Below are 22,983 nucleotides of genomic sequence, written 5' to 3' on the forward strand. Positions count from 1 at the left end.
TCCATAGACTGTGGAAGTTCAGTTATGCCGGAGCTCACTGAAAAACCACTGAATTTTCATAGCTGCATCAGAGAATGGAAGGTCAGGATTATGGAAGGGTCACCACGTGGAGTCATTGGGTTTCCATTAGATCCAGTGCTAAATTAATGGTCCTAGCATCATCTTTCATCACGTCCAGAGTAACAGCTCTCATCTAGAAGAGTTTCCTGTGTGCTGAGCTGGAGGCTGAGTGAGAGAGGATATAATGAGGGCTTAAGGAATAAAAGGCATCAACATGTGACACTAAGCGTGTGAATAGTGTTGCACAATAGGGCCCAGTGTGGCATGAGTTGTGTTCTTCAAGGACAGAGTCAGATGCACAGGGTCTGCCCACTGAGAAGAACCAGGTGTGCCCTACACCTGAGCCTTCAGCAATCTGCTTCTTTAGTTGTTTTTCTCCAGCTTCCATTTAAAGACTTTGAAAATTAAATCTAAATAAATCACTGGTTTCCTTGCTGTTCCTCACTCATGCACATTATTCTCAAGCCAGCTCTCCTGGAATGTTCTGAAATTGTTCTGCAATGGTTTGGAATGTTCTTCCCCCTCCTCCCATACCTCCTTCAAGTCTGCTCAGCTCTCATCATCTCCATGAGTCCTCCCCTGACTCCCTGTTTAAAGTTCAACCCACTGCCCACTCTGGCACACTTGGTCCTTTCCCTCCGTTAACACTCTGTAACACAAAAATAGCATTTATCACCATCAACACACCATATAATTTACTGATTTATTTATTTAATCTCTTTTGGTCCCTCCCACAAGGGTAGGAATAGTTGCTTGTTTTGCTTGCCGCTGTATCCCAGACAGCTGGACAGCATTTGACACATAATAGATGCTAAATAAATTGTTTAAATGAATAAGCTATTTATTTGATAAATAGTTGTTAAATGAATTCAGCTTTCCCCATCTAGGCATTAACTGTTCTTGGTTTCATTTTGGTTTTTACTAAACACCGTCTTGGTCACCTTTGCCCAGCAAGAACATTCCTCTCACCCACGCTGCTTCTACTTGACATGAATATGTGGTTGTGGAATCATGCAGTTGCCCCTCAGTCTATTGTTTTACTGACTTTTGTACCCCAGTTCTTTCCTAGTTTAGGACCTGGAACACAGCAGGCCCTCAGTAACGAATCCTGAGGAATAAGGAAACCAGAGAGAGAAATTTGGGAGTTATCTCCACTGGAGTGGTTCAGTCAGGCTCTATAAGTGATTAATCCCAACACTCTGGGTGAAGCCAGGAGACTGATCCATGGAGGAGAGAATAATCTGCAAGCAGAGGGGAGTGCTGAGGCTTGAGTCTTGGTGTTCACAGATTGGAAGCAAGAGAGAGGACCATCCATTGAGAGCAACAAGGGAGCTGTCAGGGAAGCAGGCAGCAGGAGAGAAGCCAGCTCAGCGGGAGGGATGCAGAGCCAGCCCTGGGTGACCGGAACCAGAAAGAGAGACCTGTGGGTTTGGCAATTAGGAAGGGTCTGTCATCGCTGTATTTTCAGCCAAACAGAATTAGTAAAAGTTTCCTTGCCTAGAAAAAACGTTAGCAACTGTGAATATAGTCTTCATTTGTTACTTTCTTTTACAGATTGAACAGTTTTGGCTTCTGTAGAAGTGCAAGATTATTTATTTTGGAAAATCACATTCCTTGTTAATTCTTACCTCTAGCCTTCTCTAAATATTCTGGTTAAAAAAAAAAAGAAGGAATTATGTTTTCTATATATACACAGCTTCCATTCAAGAGCATGTGAATAAATTCTTAAATGTCAAATGTAAACACAATTTTCAAATTTAGTTAAATAAATGGGTACCTCATGGTTGATCTTCAGTACTTTCTGCATTGGGAATTCAATCTGCCTTGCATTGTAATTTTACAGAAATTATCTGTTTGCAGTGAGATGAGGACCCATGAAAAAATTACAGCTCAGGAGCTGTAAGGAAAGCACTAAAATTCTGAAAGCAGACTCATTTTTTTATATAATTTTTTAAAGTTTTTCTTATAATGTATTAGAAAGTTATAGTAAAAAATTCAGTGCCTAAATAAATGCGCAAAAACTCTTTCTAATTATATTGGGCTGTAACGTGTGTATATGGTTATATTCTTTGTGTGTCTATCTTTAATATTTTTTCTATCCCTTTATTTTTTAAGAGAGAAGAGGTCTGAATGCGTTCACTTCAGAGAACAGGCAGACCAATAAATGAATCACTAACAAACCACTAAGTATTAATAGGCTAAGTAAAACAGGTGTTGTGTTCTTAAAAGTGGTCAGGTCTGTCCTGGAGACAGGGACTGTTCCCCGACCTCTTCACTGGGGGGCCTTCGTAAGACACCAGATCAGACTGGAAAAACAAATTATTCCCAGTTCATGACTGCATTGTCAGCTTTATGTTTTCTGAGAGAATCAAGGACGTTTTTGTAAACACTATACTGGTGTCTTTGTTTTTAATTATGAATATATCTCCACATGAATATGAAGACTGTGACTATTTTTTGCCTGCCACACTCCTGAGAAGGCCACACGAAAGGCCAGAGCCCAGACGTGCCCAAAGGATGCAGGATGACGCAGTGCCCTAACACTGCCTCCAATTCCTAACCAACAGGCTCTTTGTTCATTTTGATTTATCACAATCAGATTAAAATAATCAAGCATCAGTATAGCTGTCAGATCCCAAAATAGTTTTTTCAAGAAGGATTTTTATGGACAAACTGCATGCTTCTCACTGACCACAGAATTATCATTGGTGAGAGAAATCCTTCCCATGTGTTTTCATGGGCTCTGATATCAAAGGGTTCCTGCATAAAGGGCTTGAGTAGAAACTGGGTGCAGAGCTCTCACAACAATTATCACAATTAGCTGGATGCCAGCCTCTCCCTTCGTTACTGTTCTGGAAATTAGCTTCAATGCTAGCACAGTCTTGGAGTACTGATAAATCCAAGAGGCTGCAGCACCCCCAGAAAACCAACTGTCCCCATGACCTGCTGGGGAGAGAGAGGTGCAGCTTAGAGTCTGTTGGGGGAAGAGAGAAAGACTGGTGCAAAGGTTGCTGTGCAAACATACGCCCAATGCTGCTGTGATGGGTTCCCAAGCCGAGGGGGGGGCTCCCCCTTCCCCCCTGGAGGGGGAAAAAAGGCTCCAATCTGCCCAGGGGCAGGTGTGTTTAGGTTCCACTGAGATGTTGGATGTGGCTGGGGCACGGGGTGCATTGGGTGGGGGAGGGGATGCAGAGCAGAAGTATGGAGAAAAAGGCAGGATACAGTAAGAAGTTAGTATGAAGGGTGAGAAGTTGGAATGGTGTTCTGGGTCCATATCCCCTTCAAAAGGAGTAAAATGTAGACCAGAATTCATGTTTAGGAACTAAATAGAAACTAGGGCCAGTCATGGATGCTGGGCTGGAGTGGGCTGTCAGGGTAAGAAACTGTGAGAGCCCCGGTGTGGACGGTGGCAGAGAAAGCAGAGGGCACGAGACATTGAGAGCAGATTTCAGGGATGGCACCAGCAAGTCTGTGAAGGATGGATGTGGAGAAGGAAGCAGCTTACAGACCTGATTCTCTCCTCTTCTCTCTCCCCAGTTCTTGTAAACATTTTCAGCTGCTTAGCAGACACTGCAATGTCCCCATGTCCCTTCAAATTCATATTTCTAAAATGCAATGAATTGTCTTTTCTGAAAAATCGGCTTCCTCTCTTGGCATCCTGACACTACCATTCTCTCCCAATCCCACCAGCCCTGACTTCTGGAATCAGTTTCCCCCCTTTCTTCCTTAGGTATGGGAGCAGGCTTCCTCTAGTAGAAAAAAAGAGCATCCATGTCTTCCTTCCCATCGTCACTGCTTAACCCCAATCTACCCAGCGAAATTCCATCCCACACCATGTCAGTGGTCTCATAAAGGCCCACGACTGGGCATGCTGGCTTCTCTCCATGCTGTCTTCTCTCCATGTTAGCTTCATCTGCTACACGCCCACGCCTGTTGTCAGTGCTCTCATGTGCAGGACACACTTTTCCAGAAGCCACTGCAATTTTCCAAGGCTTTGTTGTTTTCCTCAAGCCCCACAACTCTCTCCTTCACTCTCCCGTTCTGATTTCCTGATTTTGCCTCTCGTTATTTGGTTGAGATAATACAGACAATTGGGTTTGGACCTGCTTCCCTCAACCGCCACATCCACCCAAAGCCTCCCCATTGTTTCCTTCTCCTCCCATCCCAGAGGCGTTTGCTCTTACAAGACCCACTCACTCCATCACCTCCCCCCTGCTTCTGGCCCCTTGCATCTCTGCTCAAACATTGTTCCTTCGAATGTACCTTCTCTTTTTATTATTTGAATTCCTCCCTTTACCCCACCTACGTACAAAACACCCAATGATAATAATAATATTTATTATTATTGCTTATATTTACTGAGTACATTATTTTCATGACAACCCTGTGACATAAATTTTATTGTCCCTTTATATAAAGAAGGAGACTGAGGCACAGAGAAATTAAGTGACCTGCAAAAAACCACACAGCTTCTAAGGGATAGAGCTAGAATCCAAACTCTGGCAGAAACATGAAAATGCTCAGCAACTTAGCAACTACGTCATGATATTTACCCAAAACTTCTTCCCCTGAAAAGAGGAGAACATGTGTCCCTTGACTTTGCCTCTCCCCTCATCTGACCTGTATCTTTACCCTTCCTTTCACTTCCAAACCCTTCCAATTTGTTTACATTCTGCTTCCTTATCTTCCCATATCACCCTTCTGCAAAGTGGCATCTCTGCTTCCACAAAAATGGCCATGTTGCATCTCAGCAGTGATGGCAAAATTGTCTGTCCAATAGCGTTTTGTCACCCAAAGGGTTCTCTCCCTCCTGACTTCTGGGTTACCATTTGCTTCAACTTCTCAGAAGATACCTGAGCATAGCTACGTTGTATCCTTGTCTTCCTCTCAGTGCAGGCGTTCAGCTGTTCTGATTAGATTATGACCTCTCGGTGGACAAAGAGGCTTTATATCTCTTAGTTCTACACTAGGTTCTTGGTACGTAGCACGTTTCTAATACACATTAATCGACTGTAATGGGAATGTAATTGGAATCTGTACAACTGTTGGAAATAGGTTGGTGTGAGTTGCACACTTTGTTTTACTCTTTGCTTCTGTCATCTGTGGCTACAGACCCTGGTTAATGAGAGTTTTTTGTGTGTGTGTGTGAGGAAGATTAGCCCTGAGCTAACATCTGTTGCCAGTCCTCCTCTTTTTGCTGAAGAAGATTGGCCCTGGCCTAACATCCGTGCCCATCTTCCTCTACTTTACATGTGGGACAGCGCCACAGCATGGCTTAATAAGCAGTGTGTAGGTCTGTGTCCAGGATCCGAACCTATGAACCATGGGCCACTGAAGTGGAACACACGAACTTAACCGCTGTGCCACCGGGCCGGCCCCCAGAGAGTTTTTAATTGGAAAATGTGGAGAAATAAAGAGATCAAAGAGACTCAAAGGCAGAAGAATCCTTTTTTGATTTTGCCCCAATAGGTCTGAGCAACCTGAGTCACCCCAATGTCATGTCACTAAATAAGACTTCTAGGGGAGAGAAGAAGGGTCTTCAACAGCCCCACAGAGTTTTATAAGTGAATGTTGTTTTGCAACTTCCTATTTTACCCATTAACTTACTCAGACTCAAGGTTTGTTAATCAAATTGTCGAAGACACGGTGAGGAAGAATACAAGGACAGGTCCTCAAGATTCATTAACAGGAACAAGTAAGCACAGGGTAACTTTTGTATAATGGCTCTGCCACATTGACTTGCCCACTAAAGCTGAAAACACACTTCTATGTGCTGATGTGGGCCTGTCTTCCTGAGCTGTGCATTGTTGTGTAGGTTTCAATCCACTTTGGAACCGTTTCTAACCAGCCTGTGGGTTTTGATCTCTACAGCTCCTGATGGCCCACCTCAAGAGGTTCACCTGGAGCCCATCTCATCTCAGAGCATCAGGGTCACCTGGAAGGTAAACTGAGTAAACACCTGTATTCCTGGCACTTTTTCCACGGTGGTGAGCGCTTGACTCATGTTAAGTGTTATGATGCCAAGACACTAACATTTTATGAAACTTTTGTTTTGCAAAATTAGATTAAAAGCCCTTTTCTTAAAATCCAATATTTGTAGCTACATCTTGAATAATTTTACAGCAGATTCTGTATCCACAGGGAGGGATGTCATTGTGTCTTGTTTTTATCCTTGAATCCTAGTTGATCGTCAGTGCCATCTCCACACAAACAGTGACATGGATGTGCCTGACTGCACTTGCTCATTTCATTCCAGCGAAACTTTTTCTAATTGCTTTTCCTAAATGGCACGTCACGGTATGGTAGTTAGTCCACTGAACTGGCAGAAAGGAGAGAAGTCCTTGCTGTGCCACTAGCTAGTTGTGTCCACGAGCACGGCCCTTCATTTCCTCCCAGTGAGTTGGACTGTTGAACCAGCTGCTGTCCAAGGTGCTGGTACCTCAAGCGTGGCCAGCAGATGCAGACTGGCTACTGGTCAGCCGAGGGCTTGTTGCCAGTTGCTGGGAGAGAAAGCCTGAGCCACAGTGCAAACAACCTCACTGCTCAGCACATTGTCTTGTCCAGAGACATGTTTTTCATAGCAAAATGTTCTTGATGAAGGAAGCAGTGTTGATTTATACTCTGGTGCACTAGGCACCACTGCCCCAGGGATCTTGAAGTCATCTACCAGGTGGGTGAAGCTGCCTTGGGAATTAGTCATCTTCCCAGTGTGCTCTTGGAGCTAACTACCTTAGGCCAAATTCCGTTTTATCTAGAGTTCTGTTGTTGGGTAAACAGAACTTCCGTAAACTTGCACTTGCTTTACCAGTTCTAGATTTCTTTCATCACATAGGTTTTCTTCTTACCTCTTTCCTCACCTTTTTTCTGTGTTCTTACTCAGAGAAGAAGGCAGCAACCTCAGTGAAGCCTTCAAGTCGCACATCCCTTGTAACCTAAAAACCTAATCCATCGCACCTGTTGTTGGGTTTTTCCTTCTAGCATCAGCTGTTTCATAGACCAGTGTCTGTAACAAAAAAGGGTTTTCATTGTTGGCATGGATACCACCTTTGGTGTCAATGCACATTAATATAGCAAGCCCCTTTGCATCAACTTTGCACACCTCAGCCCATAAGTTATGATTCCAGCGGCAGCATGCCATGACTGTGTAGCTGCTCAGACAGTGCAGGCCGAGCAGTGTGGGGAGGGGTGTCATTCGTCTTTGTGAGCACATCCGCCAGCTGCGAGCATCACACACTGTGTAATGAAAGGCACTCAGCAAGCCATAACCCCATTCCACATCCTGGCCACTCTACAAATGGAATGCTGACTCACTCTGTCTCGAATTAAAGACTCTGAAGTTCCACCCACTGGCCTTCCACATTCTCTCACATTTTGCCACTGAAAAAAGACCAGCTGTTACTGTGGCTCCTAAAGCTTTTTGGGTCCTTCATGAGAGAGGTATCTGTTCATGGATCTCTTATAACTAAAAATGGAAACTTGTGAAGTTTTACAAGATTTTGCGTCCTTTTTCTCTCCATAGAAAAATAGCAGCAAAAGTCAGTAAATTGCAGGTAAATTTCTTCTTAACGTCAAAAGGATGAACGTGTTGTAGGCTATTAAAAGGATGCGGGGCTCCCTTTAGATCATGAATAGACTGTTCACAGAACAGTGATTTATCTCAGAGTAGCAGGCTGTTGTGCATGACCTGTCAGCATGCAGACGGATATGGGGGTGATCTAACCAACTGAATGAGGTAATCGCTGCCCATTCATTGGCTTGTCGATTCATGTTGGCTTGATTATGTAATGAAAGTGCAGCACTGATTCAACCAAATTGTATGCTCTTGTCCATAATTTAAACGATATGTCAATTATGATATGTTGCATACAATATGCCTTTGTTTCATGGTGTAAAACTTCCAGATTTACATTTCATATAAGGTGACTGACAGCAAAGGAGAAGAAAGAAGGAAGTAAAGAAAGATGGAGAAATCCCATTAGCCCAAAGAGGGACCCCCACATCAGTCAGCCAGGATGGAAACATCACATCAGGAGCTGTAGGACTGAGGCAGAAACTCACTCAGGGTCACAGGACAACTGATCAGAAGTAAAAGATGCTCTCAATGGAGAGACGTGAGACAGAAAGGAGAATTGCTCCAGGGTTTTGGTGGGAAAACGGTCACTTTCGACACTAAACCTCCTAAAGGTCAGGCGCACCTTGGCAGCCTTTCCATAACATTGGAGATAGATATTACATTTAATTACCATTGTACAAGCAATGCTTCTGTAACACACACCTTCTCTTGAACAAAATAAACAACTTTCCCTTTTTATTTGAGTTATTTCTTTCACCAAATGAAATTTTCAATATTTTTAATTTTCAAGTCTGGCAGAGTTGCCCATGGCCCACTGAATACAGACCAAAACCCAAAGGATACTCTAGGCCGTTCAACATCAGGCTGCAGCACCCCATTTCGGGTTTGCACCCCATCTTCCCCCGTTATAAGGGACCATACATGTGCCCATAGCTGTCGTCTTCTCTCCTCCTCCATGTCATTGCTCACACTGTTTGTAACATCCCCCCTCTGCCTGTCCAGTCCTGCTTACCCAACGCTCCGGTCCTGCATGATTCTCTACGAAGATGTATGAATCTCCACAGTGGAATCAATTGTCTTAATTCTCGTGTTGCCTGTTACTCTTGGTGATGGCTCAGCGAGGCTCCCATCACATGGTTTCTATAGTTCGTTTGGTTGCTTCTCCTCTGCTGTTCTGTGAGCTCTTTAGAGGTAGGGAGTGTCTCATTCATCTTTGATGCCAGTGGCTGGTAGGTTTGCCTGAATGAGTGAATGGATGGATGGATGGATGAATGAGCGCAAATGTGAATTGGGAATGACAAGCGTTGCATATCACACTAGCCTCTGAAGCATTATGTCTTTCAGAAATTCCTTGGAGAAGGCATCCTAGCTATTAGAATCTCCAAACACCAAGCTGTAATACAGTGAAGGTCTAATTCATGCTACCATGAAATATCCCAGAGCTTGCAGCGGTGGACACCCAAAGATGTCATCCACGCTCAGTGTACCAGACACACCAACCGCTTCACACATAAGTTTCTACTATCGTTTATTTAAAAGTAGACGGCAGTCATGGTCCAATAAATCTGTGATAAGTTTTAGAGGAAATGGACATCGGCACTTCACTTCAAATGTAAGCCCACAGGAAGATGTGCAAGAACCAGCACCGCGTTTAACTGTCTACATTACGCACGATGAGGGCTCAGAAAGGGCTCTCAAATACTTTTACATATTTTGAGTTAAATAAAAATGCTAAGCAGTGCCTAAACAGGATCTCAAGAGATAGCGTAACTGGTACTAAATAGAATAAATGATAATAAAGATCCATGTTCTAACTTTTGCTCCACACCTTTTTGAAAAACAAAAGGGTTGGCATAAGCAAATACGATTTACTGCATGTTTTTGCGGGGGTTACTCAAATTCAGAAAAACTATTTAAAACTACAGATTATTGATAGTATATTTGATTAAGTACCTGAAAATTATAAGACTAAAAGAGAATTTTTTGGTATTTCAGAAAATTCTGACTTTAGTCTATCTCCTAAGCATAAAAATACTGACAGAAGAAGCCTCTTTCGACAGTGCCTGTCACCTTCTTTTCTGGTCAGTCTCAGAATCAACTCATCTTGTTTTATGCAAATTAAGGGCAGTTTGACTAACTGCTATTTGCGTGTGCTCATAAAATAAAACCATCAGTATTTGGGATATTTAATTAGTATAGACATCTCAAAACACTTATCCAGAGAATGCAATTTAAGTCAGAGATTTTGTCCTATCCATGTAAATGTTTTGATTCATTTTGGTTTGAATGAGAAATCGTTTTAGCGCCATGGGCTATCCCGAAAATATGAAATTTTCAATTGCTTAAATAATTGCAGGGCTGAAAACAATTGTCAAACTGATGACTCAGGATAAAAATCCTGAGAAGGATTTTACCACTTTCTTACCACTCAGTATCACACCATCTGGCCAAGATTTTATTTAGAATGAGGAGCTTTGCAGAAAAAAACACATGATTTCCATAAAATATCAAAATTGAATATTTAGAGATTTAATTAAATTTCAGTAATCTGAAGAATACTTTTAACTAGAACACCACATCTCCATAAGCCGCAATAATTCCAACTGACTGAGGCATCCTTACAATCTATTATATGTTTCAGAGATGAGCTCGTACAATGGGAAAATGGCTTAGTCCACCATTTAAAAACAAGACTGCTCTATTGCCAGTGACCTTCACAGTAACAGTTTAAAAAACTTTAGGCTCCACTTGACTCCTGCATTTAAATCCCTCACCTCCAAGAAATGGCACAGCACATTGGAAAAGGAGTGCCTTCTAGAGCTGGTTTTTCCTGGCTGGGGCTCCTGAGAATGTCATCTTTCTGAGCATCTGCTCTCTGCTAGGCACTGTGCTCAAGTGTTACCTGCATTGTGTCTTTAGATCTGTGCACTGGGTGCACCCAGTGTTGTACAGAGGAGATCCTGAAGTTGGAGGGACTTGCCCAAGATCTAAGGGCTCATGACTGTCAGATTGAGGACCTCCACCGGGGCTGTCTGACTCTGTCTCGTGGGCTTCTAAGCAATCGATAAGCTAATGTATGTGAAGTGCTGAGATAGTGGCTCCTGCATAGTAAGGTTCAACAAATATTAGTTGTTTTCCTATTCCTTCCAACCTCACGTTATAAATTTTACCCAACCCCATTAAAGTTAGAGAAAATAGGCAAAATGTGCATTCTACCTACTACATTTTCTTTCCAAATTGTAAACTTAGCCTTAGCGTAATTTGAGTAGTAAATCAACAGCTTTTGTCCCTACAAAATTCAAGAGTTGCCTTGAAATTAATTTTACTTAATTTTTTAACTCTCACTTTAATCCTTAGGCTATGAAAAATTGCAACAGTTTAGATTTCTTTGATGAGCTAATCACTTGGTTCTAGAGTTGGATTTACAGCAGCTTTATTAAAAATCCTGAGGACCAACATGTCTTACAAATATTTAAGGAATTGTCAGCCCTTCTCGTATTAACAAGTCTGACCTCTTTCCCCTAGAGCAAGAGAAGAAAAACCCAAACTGACTTCAGAACCTGTTGGTCATCCATGTAGAGTAGCATTATTCTATCTCAACTTCTTACAACTGACCAGACTGTAAACTCTGTGAGGGTGCAGAGAATATCTTGTTTGTTCATTACATCCTCAGTAAGACAGCAGTAAATACTTGTTAAATAAATACATGAGGCACTCTCACTGTTCACTTATATGTTAAAATATTCATATCAAGAGGGGGTAACCCTTCCCTTGGAAAGCTCTGGACTCCTTGGAAAGAAGCATATATAAAATATTCAGATCCCTTTAGTAAAACAATTCATTGCTTATTTGCTTGGTTTGGCATATGTTCTGCATCTCTCTCCATCTCTCCGTTGCATTGCCCTCTTGTTATAGCCATGTGATGGGCCTTCTCCAAGGAACCCAGGTCTCTGTCCCAGAGCAGAGCTGCCAGCTGGCCTGCTTAAAGGGTCCTGGCTGGCCTCCCAACCCAGCAGGCAGTTCTCTTGGTTCTCAGCCTCAAAGTGCAGGGAGAAGGTACTGGCCACCTTTCCAGAGGCTGCTCAGCCGCCAAAAGGGTGGGATCCAGGTCTTTCACACGGGCTTGCTGGGAAGAGAGGTTGGCTGGGTCTCAGCATTGGAGGCATATCTCCATTCAACTCTGGTGAAAAGACTGTACCTCTCCAGCTAATTGACCCTGACAGGACATAAACTGAATTGGACTGAAGACTAGGACCAAGGCCATCTCCATTCATTAGCTGGCAATCCTTTCAGATGGTTTCTTCTGAAACTTCACACTGAGCCTGGATGAACCTGGCACAATACAAGACAACAGAGGGCAAGCACTTTCATTGTTCTGTTTTAGAACTGTTAGGTTATAAATTGCTGGGTTACAATAAGTTAGGAGGCAAGGATGGTATTTTTGCTTTGACTTAGAGAACATAATTATCAGAAATGCAAATAAGAGTGATGAGTAGGAGCCATGAGATTGCAACTAAAAGAGTATCCTGGAAATTTATTGGTGACCAGCCATAGGTGTGTATTTGGTACACCAACAACACATTTGACAAATGGATTAGGTTCTAAAATTGGGACATTAGGATAAAATTTGCTTATGGTCAGGATAATATTGAAAATTACTTAATTGTCTATTAAGTACACTGTGTATAATTTTAGCTATTAAACTTTATAGGGACATACATATATGAATATGTAATATTTACAGAGAAAAATGAAGAGTATATGTAAAAATATAATGACATTATTTCCTTACATTATGCATAACGTGAGATTAGCATAAGTTAAATGCATCTACAGCAAGTAAATAGCATATAATAAGAATATTTTGATTTAGCATGAAAAGTACTAGATTAGACTTTAGGAAAATTAGATATTACTGCCATCTCTACACATAATAAAAACAACCTCGAGCAAGTTACTTTATTTATCATTGCTGAAACTCAAATCCTTTTCACTAGTTCCAATCTGAGTGTCCTTTTCATTATATCATAGACAAATAAGAGCACATTTTCATGGCATCGTCTCATCCCTACTCATCTCACAGCACTGACTTGATAACCATGGAGGAGGGAGGATGTGAGAGCACTTCAGAATCCGTAGGTTGGTCCCTTGAACAACAACCTTGATTTTGATCTCTACGCTGGATGCTGGCCCCTCTGATGGCTCTGGACAGCACAGTAACAGATACCTCCCAGCAAATGTAAATACCATAAAATTTGCCTACAAAAATAAATAAATAAATAAAAGTTTTATTTTAGATAATCTAATAATAGATGGATAGGTAGTCAATTTAAGAAAAGTGTTCAAAAGACTGTCTCGTGTATAGTTTTACCGGTTCTCGTAAAATACTGACTCTACTTTTCACAGAGAACAAATCAGAAGATCAAATTCATGTGAATATTGCATTGAGTTTTATACATGGATTGAATGGCATCCATTGAGTGAGTGAATGAATGAGTATACATTGTTGAATGTGCCTAATTTTCTTAGATGGCCATCAGTAAGCCATCTTGCGCATGATATTAACCATCTTATCAGAGAAATCAGATAACGTAGACAAGTTAGTAAACAAGACACAGTTATTGGAATGAAAAACCAAAGAAAAAAAGGGAAAAACCTACATCCAATCAAGAATTACATAGACACCAAATGATGTCTGCTACGTCATGGACATTGTCTCCTAAGGGAAGGGAAGACATAGGATGTTACTTTTATCATTTAAAACTAGTCTGGGCAAAGTTCTTCAGGGTCTGTTGCAGGAAGAACTCCAAGCAGGACACTCTGCATCTAATTTCCACCTTCTATTTTTATGGCAACACGGGGCATAACGGAAAAACACAATATATGCTTTCAGATTCATGTCACTAATACAAAACATTTAACTTAATACACTAAGATGTAACCCACTAACTCTATTTCAAGGTAAACTTCTGTAATGTTTTTAAAGGCCAAACTCCTCTTTGTATTAAAAACTTTGAAAACTAATTTTGCATTTTTTCGATTCCTGTGATGGATTCCTCCAGTTAAGACATTCTTTTGAAAGTTTTAAGTTGCAACTGAAAATAACAGTTCTCTGTGCTTTGAGTAATCACAGAAATATAGGAAATAAAACAATGTTACCTTAAGTATATGATCATTCTTGTTTTTGCTGCCAGTCACAGTCTAAAGTTGGAAATAAGCCTGGTTTTTATATAAACAGCAGGATAATTCAGGAGGAGACATATTCTTAGTGACTTGCAGAAGTGAGAATTCTCAGAAAAGGAAGGTCTGATGCAGGGAATGGGTGGTGTCACTCCTGGGGCTCTCCCTGCATGTATTTGGGCTTGTGTCAGATGCATCCCCCTTTTCAGAACCAGAGTGCTCCCTGGGGGACCCCTGGTCCAAATGCTTCTAGCATGTTCCTGAGAGGGCAGAGTAGCCTATTAGACACGTTTTCAATCTTCTTCTCCTCCATTACCCATTCATGATGCTGATGTCTGAAATTCCTTTAGTTGAGGCTAACGCCCTTCATTACCAATTACAGTTGTGAGACAAAGGTAAGTACTTCTATAGGAGCAATGCCATCCTATGCTTAAATCATCACTAAGGTGCAGATGGCAGATATTAAATCCATGACCAGAAGCCCACTGTTGATGCAGACATTACTTGTCTTCTGGTGGAACATAAATTAGAACTTTGCCATCCCAGCAAGGAGGGTAACTGATTCCATCAAACACTTGGCCCAAATGCTGGTGATGGGGATTCAGGGAAGGCACTCCCAAGATGTGCCACTCTGCTATGTGGATTATTTCGAGCTGAAGACAACAAAGGCTCAGAAGACTCTGAAAGAATCTTTGACCTCCTCCCCCTCAACTGCCTAAAAGAATTTAAGATAGAAGACCTGTCCCCAGGACAGCCCATCACCATAGATAACTCTGAGTATGGATAGACTGGGAGGCTCCTTGCTAAGCCCATTCTTATCAAAGCTCTGAAAACCAAGTAAAAGTAGAAGTTATCCTTTGTAAGAGACATTTACATTTATAAGGAAATCGCCATTTGTAAATGTATCTCCCTCTCTGTACCAGGAAGAAGGGGGGATGGCCTTATCTCTAGAAATTCTTATCAGTGTGGAAGGCAAGGACTTAAATCTACATATTGACCTTACTCTTGTTTACTGTGCTTTCTGGTAATCTCCCATAGCTGACTCCCCCCTCACCCCCAACATCCTCCTTTGTCTTTAACTGAAGATGGTATTTAAAATGAGAATCTCTGCCATTTTGGTGAGTTACCCAGTTATTCCTGGGTCTCTCCCGTGTATACATGTTATAAAGCTTTGTTTGATTTTCTCCTGTTATTCTGTCTCCTGTTTATTTTGTAGTCCAGCCAGAAAGGACCCAGAGTGGGTAGAGTATAGTCTTCCTCCCCTACACTGGCTTTTTTCCACCTTGCCTCTCCTCCCACCATTCCTCACCTCCCACCTTCCACCCTGCCCCCAACCTGAGCCTGCTCAGTGAATTCTACCCTGTATGTGGCTTCAGTCCACAAAACTGTGTCCTACAGGGGTTGGCAGACTATTTCTATCAAGAGCCAGAGAGTAAATACATTCAGCTTTGTGGGCCATAATGGCTCTGTCTTAACTGTTCAACTCTGCCCAAAAGTGGCACAAAAGTGGACACAGCCAATACATAAATAGTGAATGTAGCTGAGCTCATGTAAAACTTTCCCTGGGCACACTGAAATTTAAAACTCGTGTAATTTTCACGTCACAAAATATTCTTCCTCTTTTGAATTTTGCAACCATTTAAAAAAGTAAAAAATATATACCTTCTTAGCTAAGGATGATATATAAGAACAAGTGGTCAAACAGACTTGGTCCCAGGACCGTAGTTTGTCAACCGTGCTTTACTGCACCAAGAGGATACCTGGGGAAGCAGCCACATACCATTGAATTACGTCACAAATAGCTTCCTGTTAGTAATTGCTTCTTTGGGCAGAGATTTAAAGCATTGAAGAACTCTTTCTACATGTGAAATTAGAGTCTCCCTTTCGTTCAGCAGGTTCTTCTGAGCCTCAGATCTTTGTTTCTTCTGGACAGACCCTACTTAGCAGAGGTTACAAAACTGTGACAGCAGCAACCCTGCATGTGGTTGTGGCAGGTCATTCGTATACAAAGCCTTCCTGTCATTAGAAATCCTGCCTCTTGCTCTTATTTAGCACATCTGGGTCAACTGTGTCCCCCCTAGATCTCTTTTGAAGGTCAACCTCACCCTACTTGGCCTCTCTGCCATCTCTAGGGGCTCCCATTACCTGCAGGGGAGCTACTCCAGGTTGGATGCCCCCATCTGCATGGGAGGAGCTGAGCCTTTTGGGATCACTCAGCTACCACTAAATAGTTGGGGACCCAGCCTTATGCTCACAGACTGGTACACACTGCCTCTTGGTATCCAAACCCAAACAACTTGCCCTCTAAATCCCCATTACCTGCGGACTTAGAGGTTCAGGCTGGACCAGTCTCCCAAAACCTCACAGTCTCTAGGTGGATTCTTTCCTGGCTGGGCCTTGGCTACACTCCCTGTTGGCTCACGGAAACTTCCAGAGCCCCCCTCCTCACTCTCTCCCTGCTCTTTATCTGATTGGAACTCAGGGCATCTCCACCCTCCCTGCCACTTCTCTCTGACTCCACTCCTAGGCTCTGGGGCACTGAGCCATCACCCTTCTGGCCAACTCTGCTTCTCAGAAGTCTTCTCTAGTTTTGTTGAGCTATAGCAGGCACCTACCCCTCTTCACCAGCTATCTGAGTTAGCAATGGAAACTTAAGAAGGAGTCATGACATGTAGAAGCCTTGACATTAGGTGAGGGATATTCCTGGAGACCAGCTCTTGGAGATGATATATACAAAACCAAGCCTAGTCTGTGAATGTGCCGTGAATACCTTTGGTAGGTCATTGAGAGAAACCACTGGGTACGCCTTTATGGATAATGAGAAATGGAATATGTGGCTACCAGATAGAGTGCTATGCAAAGGACAGCAAAATTCAGAAAAAGGAAGGTCCCAACAAGAGTAGGTATTCAACAAGTCTTTATTGGTTAGATGAATGAATGAATGAGTGAGTGAATGAAATGGGAGCCATTTCTATGGTTTAGAAATTGAATAAATGGAGTCCTGTTTTGCAGTAGTTAATCTCAATTTCATCCCATAACATTCTAAGTACCTGTTTCTAAGATTCTACATTTGTGTTCCAAGCTGACACACACCGTTGGCTGCCATCTCCTCCTCAGCTGCCAAGTCCTGCTAGAATACAGTGACTATTGGCTACAAGTCAAAGTTCTTGGCCTCTCAAGGTAGTGTAGTTCAAACATTCTGTCATTCACCATTAGTTCTCAAACCTGAGTTGAATAACTCCTTTGTTTTATGCATGTCTCGTTGTCAGATCGTAAGTCTATTTTTTATTTCATAACATGTGGCCCCTCATTCTTTCCCAGCCTCTTGATGGACAATAATTTTGGAAGAGGGACCTGCGTGGCCATACAGATTCCTTCTATCAGACCTATGATATAGATAGTATGTTTGGTGTAATGCAACTCTAAGGAGAGAGACAGAAATGAAAATATGCTTTGAGGCAATGATGTAAGATCTCCTCTCTCTGAAATCGCTCCCTCAAAGTCCATTTCCCTTCATCTAGAGAGGCTGCTCTGTCATGACATCCATGGTGGCTATGGTGCCAGAGAGATGCTCTGTCCAGCAAGGCAGTTGGTTCCCCTCCAGACAAGCCCCCATGTGAAGCAGAGTCCCCTTGCTGCTGTGTGACTCGAGGGACCACGAAGGTCTTACAGTCTTATTTGCATTCATTCCCTTTTGTTCTGCAAAGAAACCAGGAAAATGGGTTATTGCAACCTGAAAAATTGAGGAATACACAGCCATTGCTTTTCAACTAACTAGTCCATCCCAAGTGAGGCCAATTATAAACCTTTTAATGACTCCCCAATGACAACCACAGTGGTTCTCAGACTTGAGCATATACCAGAATCCCCTGGAGGGCTTGTGAAAATGCAGATCGCCAGCCCCCTCAGCAAGGCGTGTTTCTGATTCACAAGGTCTGGGTGTTTCCTTAACCTCCTTTACACTCCCACCATCCTTCACCCCCACAATCACCGCAGATACCTCCCCAAAGGGTCACTCAGAGCTGTTCTCCATTCCTGGTCATCTCTGTCCTCTCACTCGGTGCATCTGTGCATGCTGACTGCTTTCCTGTAATGTTGCCTCCTCTGTAGCAAATACTGGTCTTCCTTTAGGCTCAGATGAAGTGCCCCCTTCTCTGGGAGTCCTTCTGCCCCCTTTTCTCTTCCACAGGACCCTGTGCAAACCTTTAGCACTGCAAGCTTCACGCTCTGCTTTCATCACAGAGTCACTGTAGGTCTCTCCTGCACACAATGCCTTGTATAGAATAGGCACCCAGTTCATGGTTGTTAAATTGAATGCATCCACCCACTGAACAAGTTATTGAGTAGCTGCTGTTTATGTTCGGGAGCAGGGAAGGGGGCTGGAGGAAGTACACAGAGATGGAGAAGACAGTTCCCCACCCCTATACTAAAAGGGAAATGAGCATAGGTTACATTTTAAGTAAATTTGGAGGAATCTAAAAGGAAAATTTTCAATTCATTTTTCAACTGAATTACTCAACGTGCCCAAGTATTGCGGTGTTCTTGAAATGCAGAATTCCGCAGTGGAGGCTTTTAGCTCTCCTGGTCAGCAGGTGGATCCCAGCTTTGAGCAAAGTCCATTCTTTGCCTGCAGTGGAAAGGGGGAGGGGAGTGTGCTGGAAACAGGACCTGGCCAGTGGTTTGCTGAAGAAGAGATGCCCGTTCTAATCACTCCCATCCTCCATGGTGCCATGAGCATTTGCACATCACCCCTGTTTTTCCATCTCTTCAAAGAGCGAAGAATCTGCCACAGGCAGCTTGCAAGCTGATTTGGACGGACACATAAAATGCAGGCACTTGCAAACCGCACAAATAAATTGACACGGTGCTGCTGTTGTCATGGAGATCAAAAGAGACAGTTTCTTAAGGGAAGTGGGGGTTGGGAGGGATTTGGAGGCTGGAGAAAGGGCAGCTGGAAGGATGAAAGAAGGTTGTTTAGGGAGACTACAGAAGAAAAAAGAAAATGCCAGGGCTGGAAAGGGGAGAGAGAGTGTCACAGATGGCAGATAAATGAGACAAATGAAAAGAAATCAGGATCATTACCGGATCCAAAGGTAAATGAAAGGAAGAGTAAAATTCAACACAGAAAAACAATTAATTTCTACATGAGAAATATAACAGTGAGTAGGCAAAGCCTTCTCTTAGAATTTTAGTATGTTCAAAGGGATTTGAGAAAAGGGAAAAACAGAATCACATATCAAAGTGGTCTATAAATACCAACATCTTGCATGGAGATAAACTCAGATTTTTGAATTCTTGACTATAGAGTGAAGGGAGCCCTCCTCCACTGTAGAGTTTTTTCCATTCCTTTACTTTCCAAAGTCTTCCTTTAATATCCATTAAGAGGACTGGTTGTCAGGTAAGACTTATTCTAAATCTGTGGATCTCTCTTGAATGATCCTTATTGTAAAAACATGTAACCCACCGGCTGGCTGAACAAGTGAACAAACTCTCTGGAATCTTTGTTATAAGCAGGAAAAAAAATGGATGACATTGTCCAAATAAATTGGCTCTTCAGAAGCTATTTTCTTCCCTGATGGGGCCTGGGAAATAAAGCTAGCCCCTCCAAATCCTGCTTGGATCTCTCATCTTGATGCATGGGCCATCATGCTGAGTGACAGCATGGAAGCCAGCTCTCACCTTGAATCCGTGCTGTCACGCAGTGCTTCTGAGTGCTTCTTCTGTACAGGCTAACCCAGGCCTCTCTGATCAACAGCTACATTGTGGATCTGGAGTCCAGGCATCGCTTCTGTCTTTATACACTTCTCATTAGCCCTTTATCCAATCAGATTGTAAACCTGCAACTGAGGTCATTTTTACCCATCACTTTTGTTGCCCCTCATGTATGCTCAAAACCATTCTCTTCATCTACAATGACATGTTCTGAGAATGTCCATTGTGCTGAAGCCTTGATTTGGATAAGAGAGTGGATGAGATTAGAATCATGTTTGTGGGAATCCTTGTGCTCTTGGAGCTTGCAATCAAGTTCTTGGAAACCAGACATTTGTACGGAACAGTGGCCACAAGAGGAGATGGAAGCGATCAGTTCTTGCTGAGCTGATGGTGGATGGGCGAGTGCCACTGGAGACCAGGGGAAGGAGAGGACTACTTGGATGGAGGCAATCGAAGGAAATTTCCCAATGGGTTGGAACTTGAGCTGGCTGTGGAGAAGGAGTCAGGTTCTGATAGCATAAAGGAGTAAGGAGAGCATGCTCTGATGAGGGCTTTCATGAGATGGGAAAATGTAAGGGAGTTGATATTTTCATGCTTATTCCAGCCGTCAGAGAGGATCCTAAATCATAGAGGAACATCCAGGGGACATTAGTCTGGAAAGACTACTGTAGGGCTCAGATCTCACAACAGACACTGCTGAGATGTGGGGAGATAGAGGTCATGGCCAAAGTGGTTTCTTAGGAAATTTGTCTTCTCCAGTATCATGCAACCCAGATTCAAAATATGTTTTAAGATTTCTATCTGATTTCTTCTTTTTCCTTTCTTCCTACCCCACCATTAACTCCATTCACTTAGTTTCATGAAAGTGAATGATTATTTTTGACCCATTTCACCAATCATTCATTGATGTTATTGAACAGCTAGAGAACAGTATTCTAAAACTGTCTTCCCATTAGGATGTCTTCTCTACATATACCACCAACCAAGTAGACACATGCTCCAAGCAGAAATGTGGAAAGCATCATCCAAAACAGTTTTTAAAGTAAAGGCTGTTGTGTACTAATTTGTTTTTGGATGATATGAAGCCCATTGCCAGACAAATGGATTAAAGTGCCCTGGCTGATCCACACCCCCTGCCCTCATTGGCGTGTTGTCCAGACAACTCAATGAGAGCCTCCAGGGTCACTTTCAAAAAACTCTGAAACTTGCACCACAGCCCCTAACATTTCCTACACTTAATGTACAAAATTCCTGCATTTATGGATTTTTTTAAGCGATCTGTGTTTTTCAATATGTCCTTGAGGATTTCTTTAATGTAAATACATCTCTGAATTTAAATCTGACTGTTTAGCCTACAAATTAATAGCAGAACTTAAACTTTGCCTGATATAGTTAGAATGTTTGCTTGCTTTTGTGCATGAAAACGTAATACTTTCTTCTCCTGTGATTTGTTGAATTTTTCTTTGCTTAAAACTGCTTTGTTTAGTATAACTTTACAAACATAATTAACAAGCTTTGTGCAAAGGAGAAGTTATTTGAGGCTCTGTGAATGGTGGAGACTAAAGATAACTCTTAGAAAAACCTACATTAGAATTCCAACTCTACACTTACCTCGAGGAGGATGTTTTAATCTCTTTGACCTTCAGGTTCTTCATCTGTAAAGAATGCTAGTGAGACTTCCTGGGGTTGTTGTGAGGATAAGTGGGATTTTATGTATATTTATATATATGTATCTCACCTCTTACACTAATTGGAAAAAGCAAGTGTTCAATAAGTGGAGATGGTGGTAGTGATAATGTAACTGTGGTGGCAGTGATGTTGGTTCTGGGGCAGTGAGGGAGATGGTTGTGGTGGTGGTGACAGTGACAGTGATGGTAATGTCAGTGATGATGCTGGTGGGAGTGTTGGAGGTCATGGTGGTGATTTGTTGGTGGAGATGGTGGTGAAGGTGGTAAAAGTGGTGGAGGTGGTGGCAGCGTTAGGTAATGGTAGCGGCAGTGGTGTTGGTACCAAGGGTAGGAATGTTGATGGGATGGTGGTAGAAATGCTATTGGTGGTGGTGGTAATAATGCAGGAGGTGGTGGTGACATTGGCGGTGATGAAGGTTGTAGTGGTGATGGTGGTGGTGGAGGTGGTGGCAGCGATAGACGGTAGTGGTTGTGGTGTAGGCATGGAGGTAGTGTAGTGGTAAGAGGTAGTGGTGTTGATGTTTTTGGTGGTGGTGATGACGGTGAAGATGTGATGGTAGAAATGGTGAGTATTGGTTGGTGGTGGTCCTTGTGGTAGTGGGTCGGGGGGATGTTGTTATAACTGAATTAGAAAGATAAATAACTTAGAGATGATTTCAGCACACTGTCTTTTATTACAACAACTTTATTAAGATGAAATTAACACACCATCACATTCACTGTTTTACCTGTACAATTCAATGGTTTTTAGTATGTTTATAGAGATGTGAAGCAATCATGAGAATTTAATTTTAGAACATTTTCATCACCCCACAACAAAACTTCATACCCATTAGCAGTCACTCCCCATTCTCCTCACCCCACCACCTTTTTAGATTCTTTTAACACCCTCTGGAGGCCTGCAAGCTATGGAATTATAAGTGCATGGTCCATTTGTAAGAAAAAATCTATTGATTCTTTCTCAGGTTCAGCAATTCATTCTGCTTGATAACTGTAGATTATATTAGAATCCTGAAAGGAAAAGATGGGAAAACACTACCACCTTCAACTAACTCACAACTCCACTCGACGTAGATCTCTTCAAATCTAGAATATTAAGAAAATTGGAGGAAAACTCTCTCTTGTTTGTTCCTTGTGATAAGTACAGGCCCTTAAGTTGCCATATTGTATTGCACATCTAAAAGAATAATAACAAAAAATCCTATCTCATTAACAGGCAAGTGAAACACAACCTTTTTGAAACAAGACAGTCATCCACTTCTGGGACTTTCATCCAATAAATAAACTTAAAAATAAAGAAAGTATATTACAGAGGTTCCTAACACATCATTTGTGGTAGAAAATAAATTAGAACACAATAATATCCCCAACAATGGAAAAAGGGTTAAATAAAATAAAACATCAATATGTGGAATACAATTACTAAAGACTGTCAAGCAAACATGGGAAATATGATCATAATAGCATGTTAAATGAAAAAAAATCAGACAGCAAATTATACAGAGTATGAAGACAATCAGGTGAAAAACAAAAACAGACTTCAACATCCCTTAGATAAATAGACATGTATCCAGTGTGAATAGTGATTGCATAGACATGGTGGCTGTATACTTTTATGATACAAAAAATAATAATTTTTCTACACAATATTTTGCAGAAAAACCTAATAAGCAAAAATAACTTTAATGTCATTCTAGAACTAGCAGGACTAAAATTTAGTTCTAAGAAAAATGTAAAGAATATTCCATTTATTTTTAACAAAATATTGAA

The 22,983-nt window shown here is 42.0% G+C and overlaps 1 protein-coding gene across 4 annotated transcripts in view; it reads left to right on the plus strand.

Moving 5' to 3' along the window:
* DSCAM (DS cell adhesion molecule) overlaps positions 1-22,983 on the plus strand; it is a 724,602-nt gene that overhangs the window by 595,132 nt on the left and 106,487 nt on the right. For all 4 annotated transcript variants that reach the window (XM_087418066.1, XM_087418068.1, XM_087418065.1 and 1 more), the window contains one exon: positions 5,932-6,002. In XM_087418066.1, the coding sequence (XP_087274192.1) occupies positions 5,932-6,002 (71 nt within the window). The remainder of the gene's footprint in view (positions 1-5,931; positions 6,003-22,983) is intronic.

Source organism: Ceratotherium simum, chromosome 27, assembly GCF_057802395.1.
Source record: "Ceratotherium simum simum isolate JZ-2026a chromosome 27, ASM5780239v1, whole genome shotgun sequence".
NCBI classification, from domain to species: domain Eukaryota; kingdom Metazoa; phylum Chordata; class Mammalia; order Perissodactyla; family Rhinocerotidae; genus Ceratotherium; species Ceratotherium simum.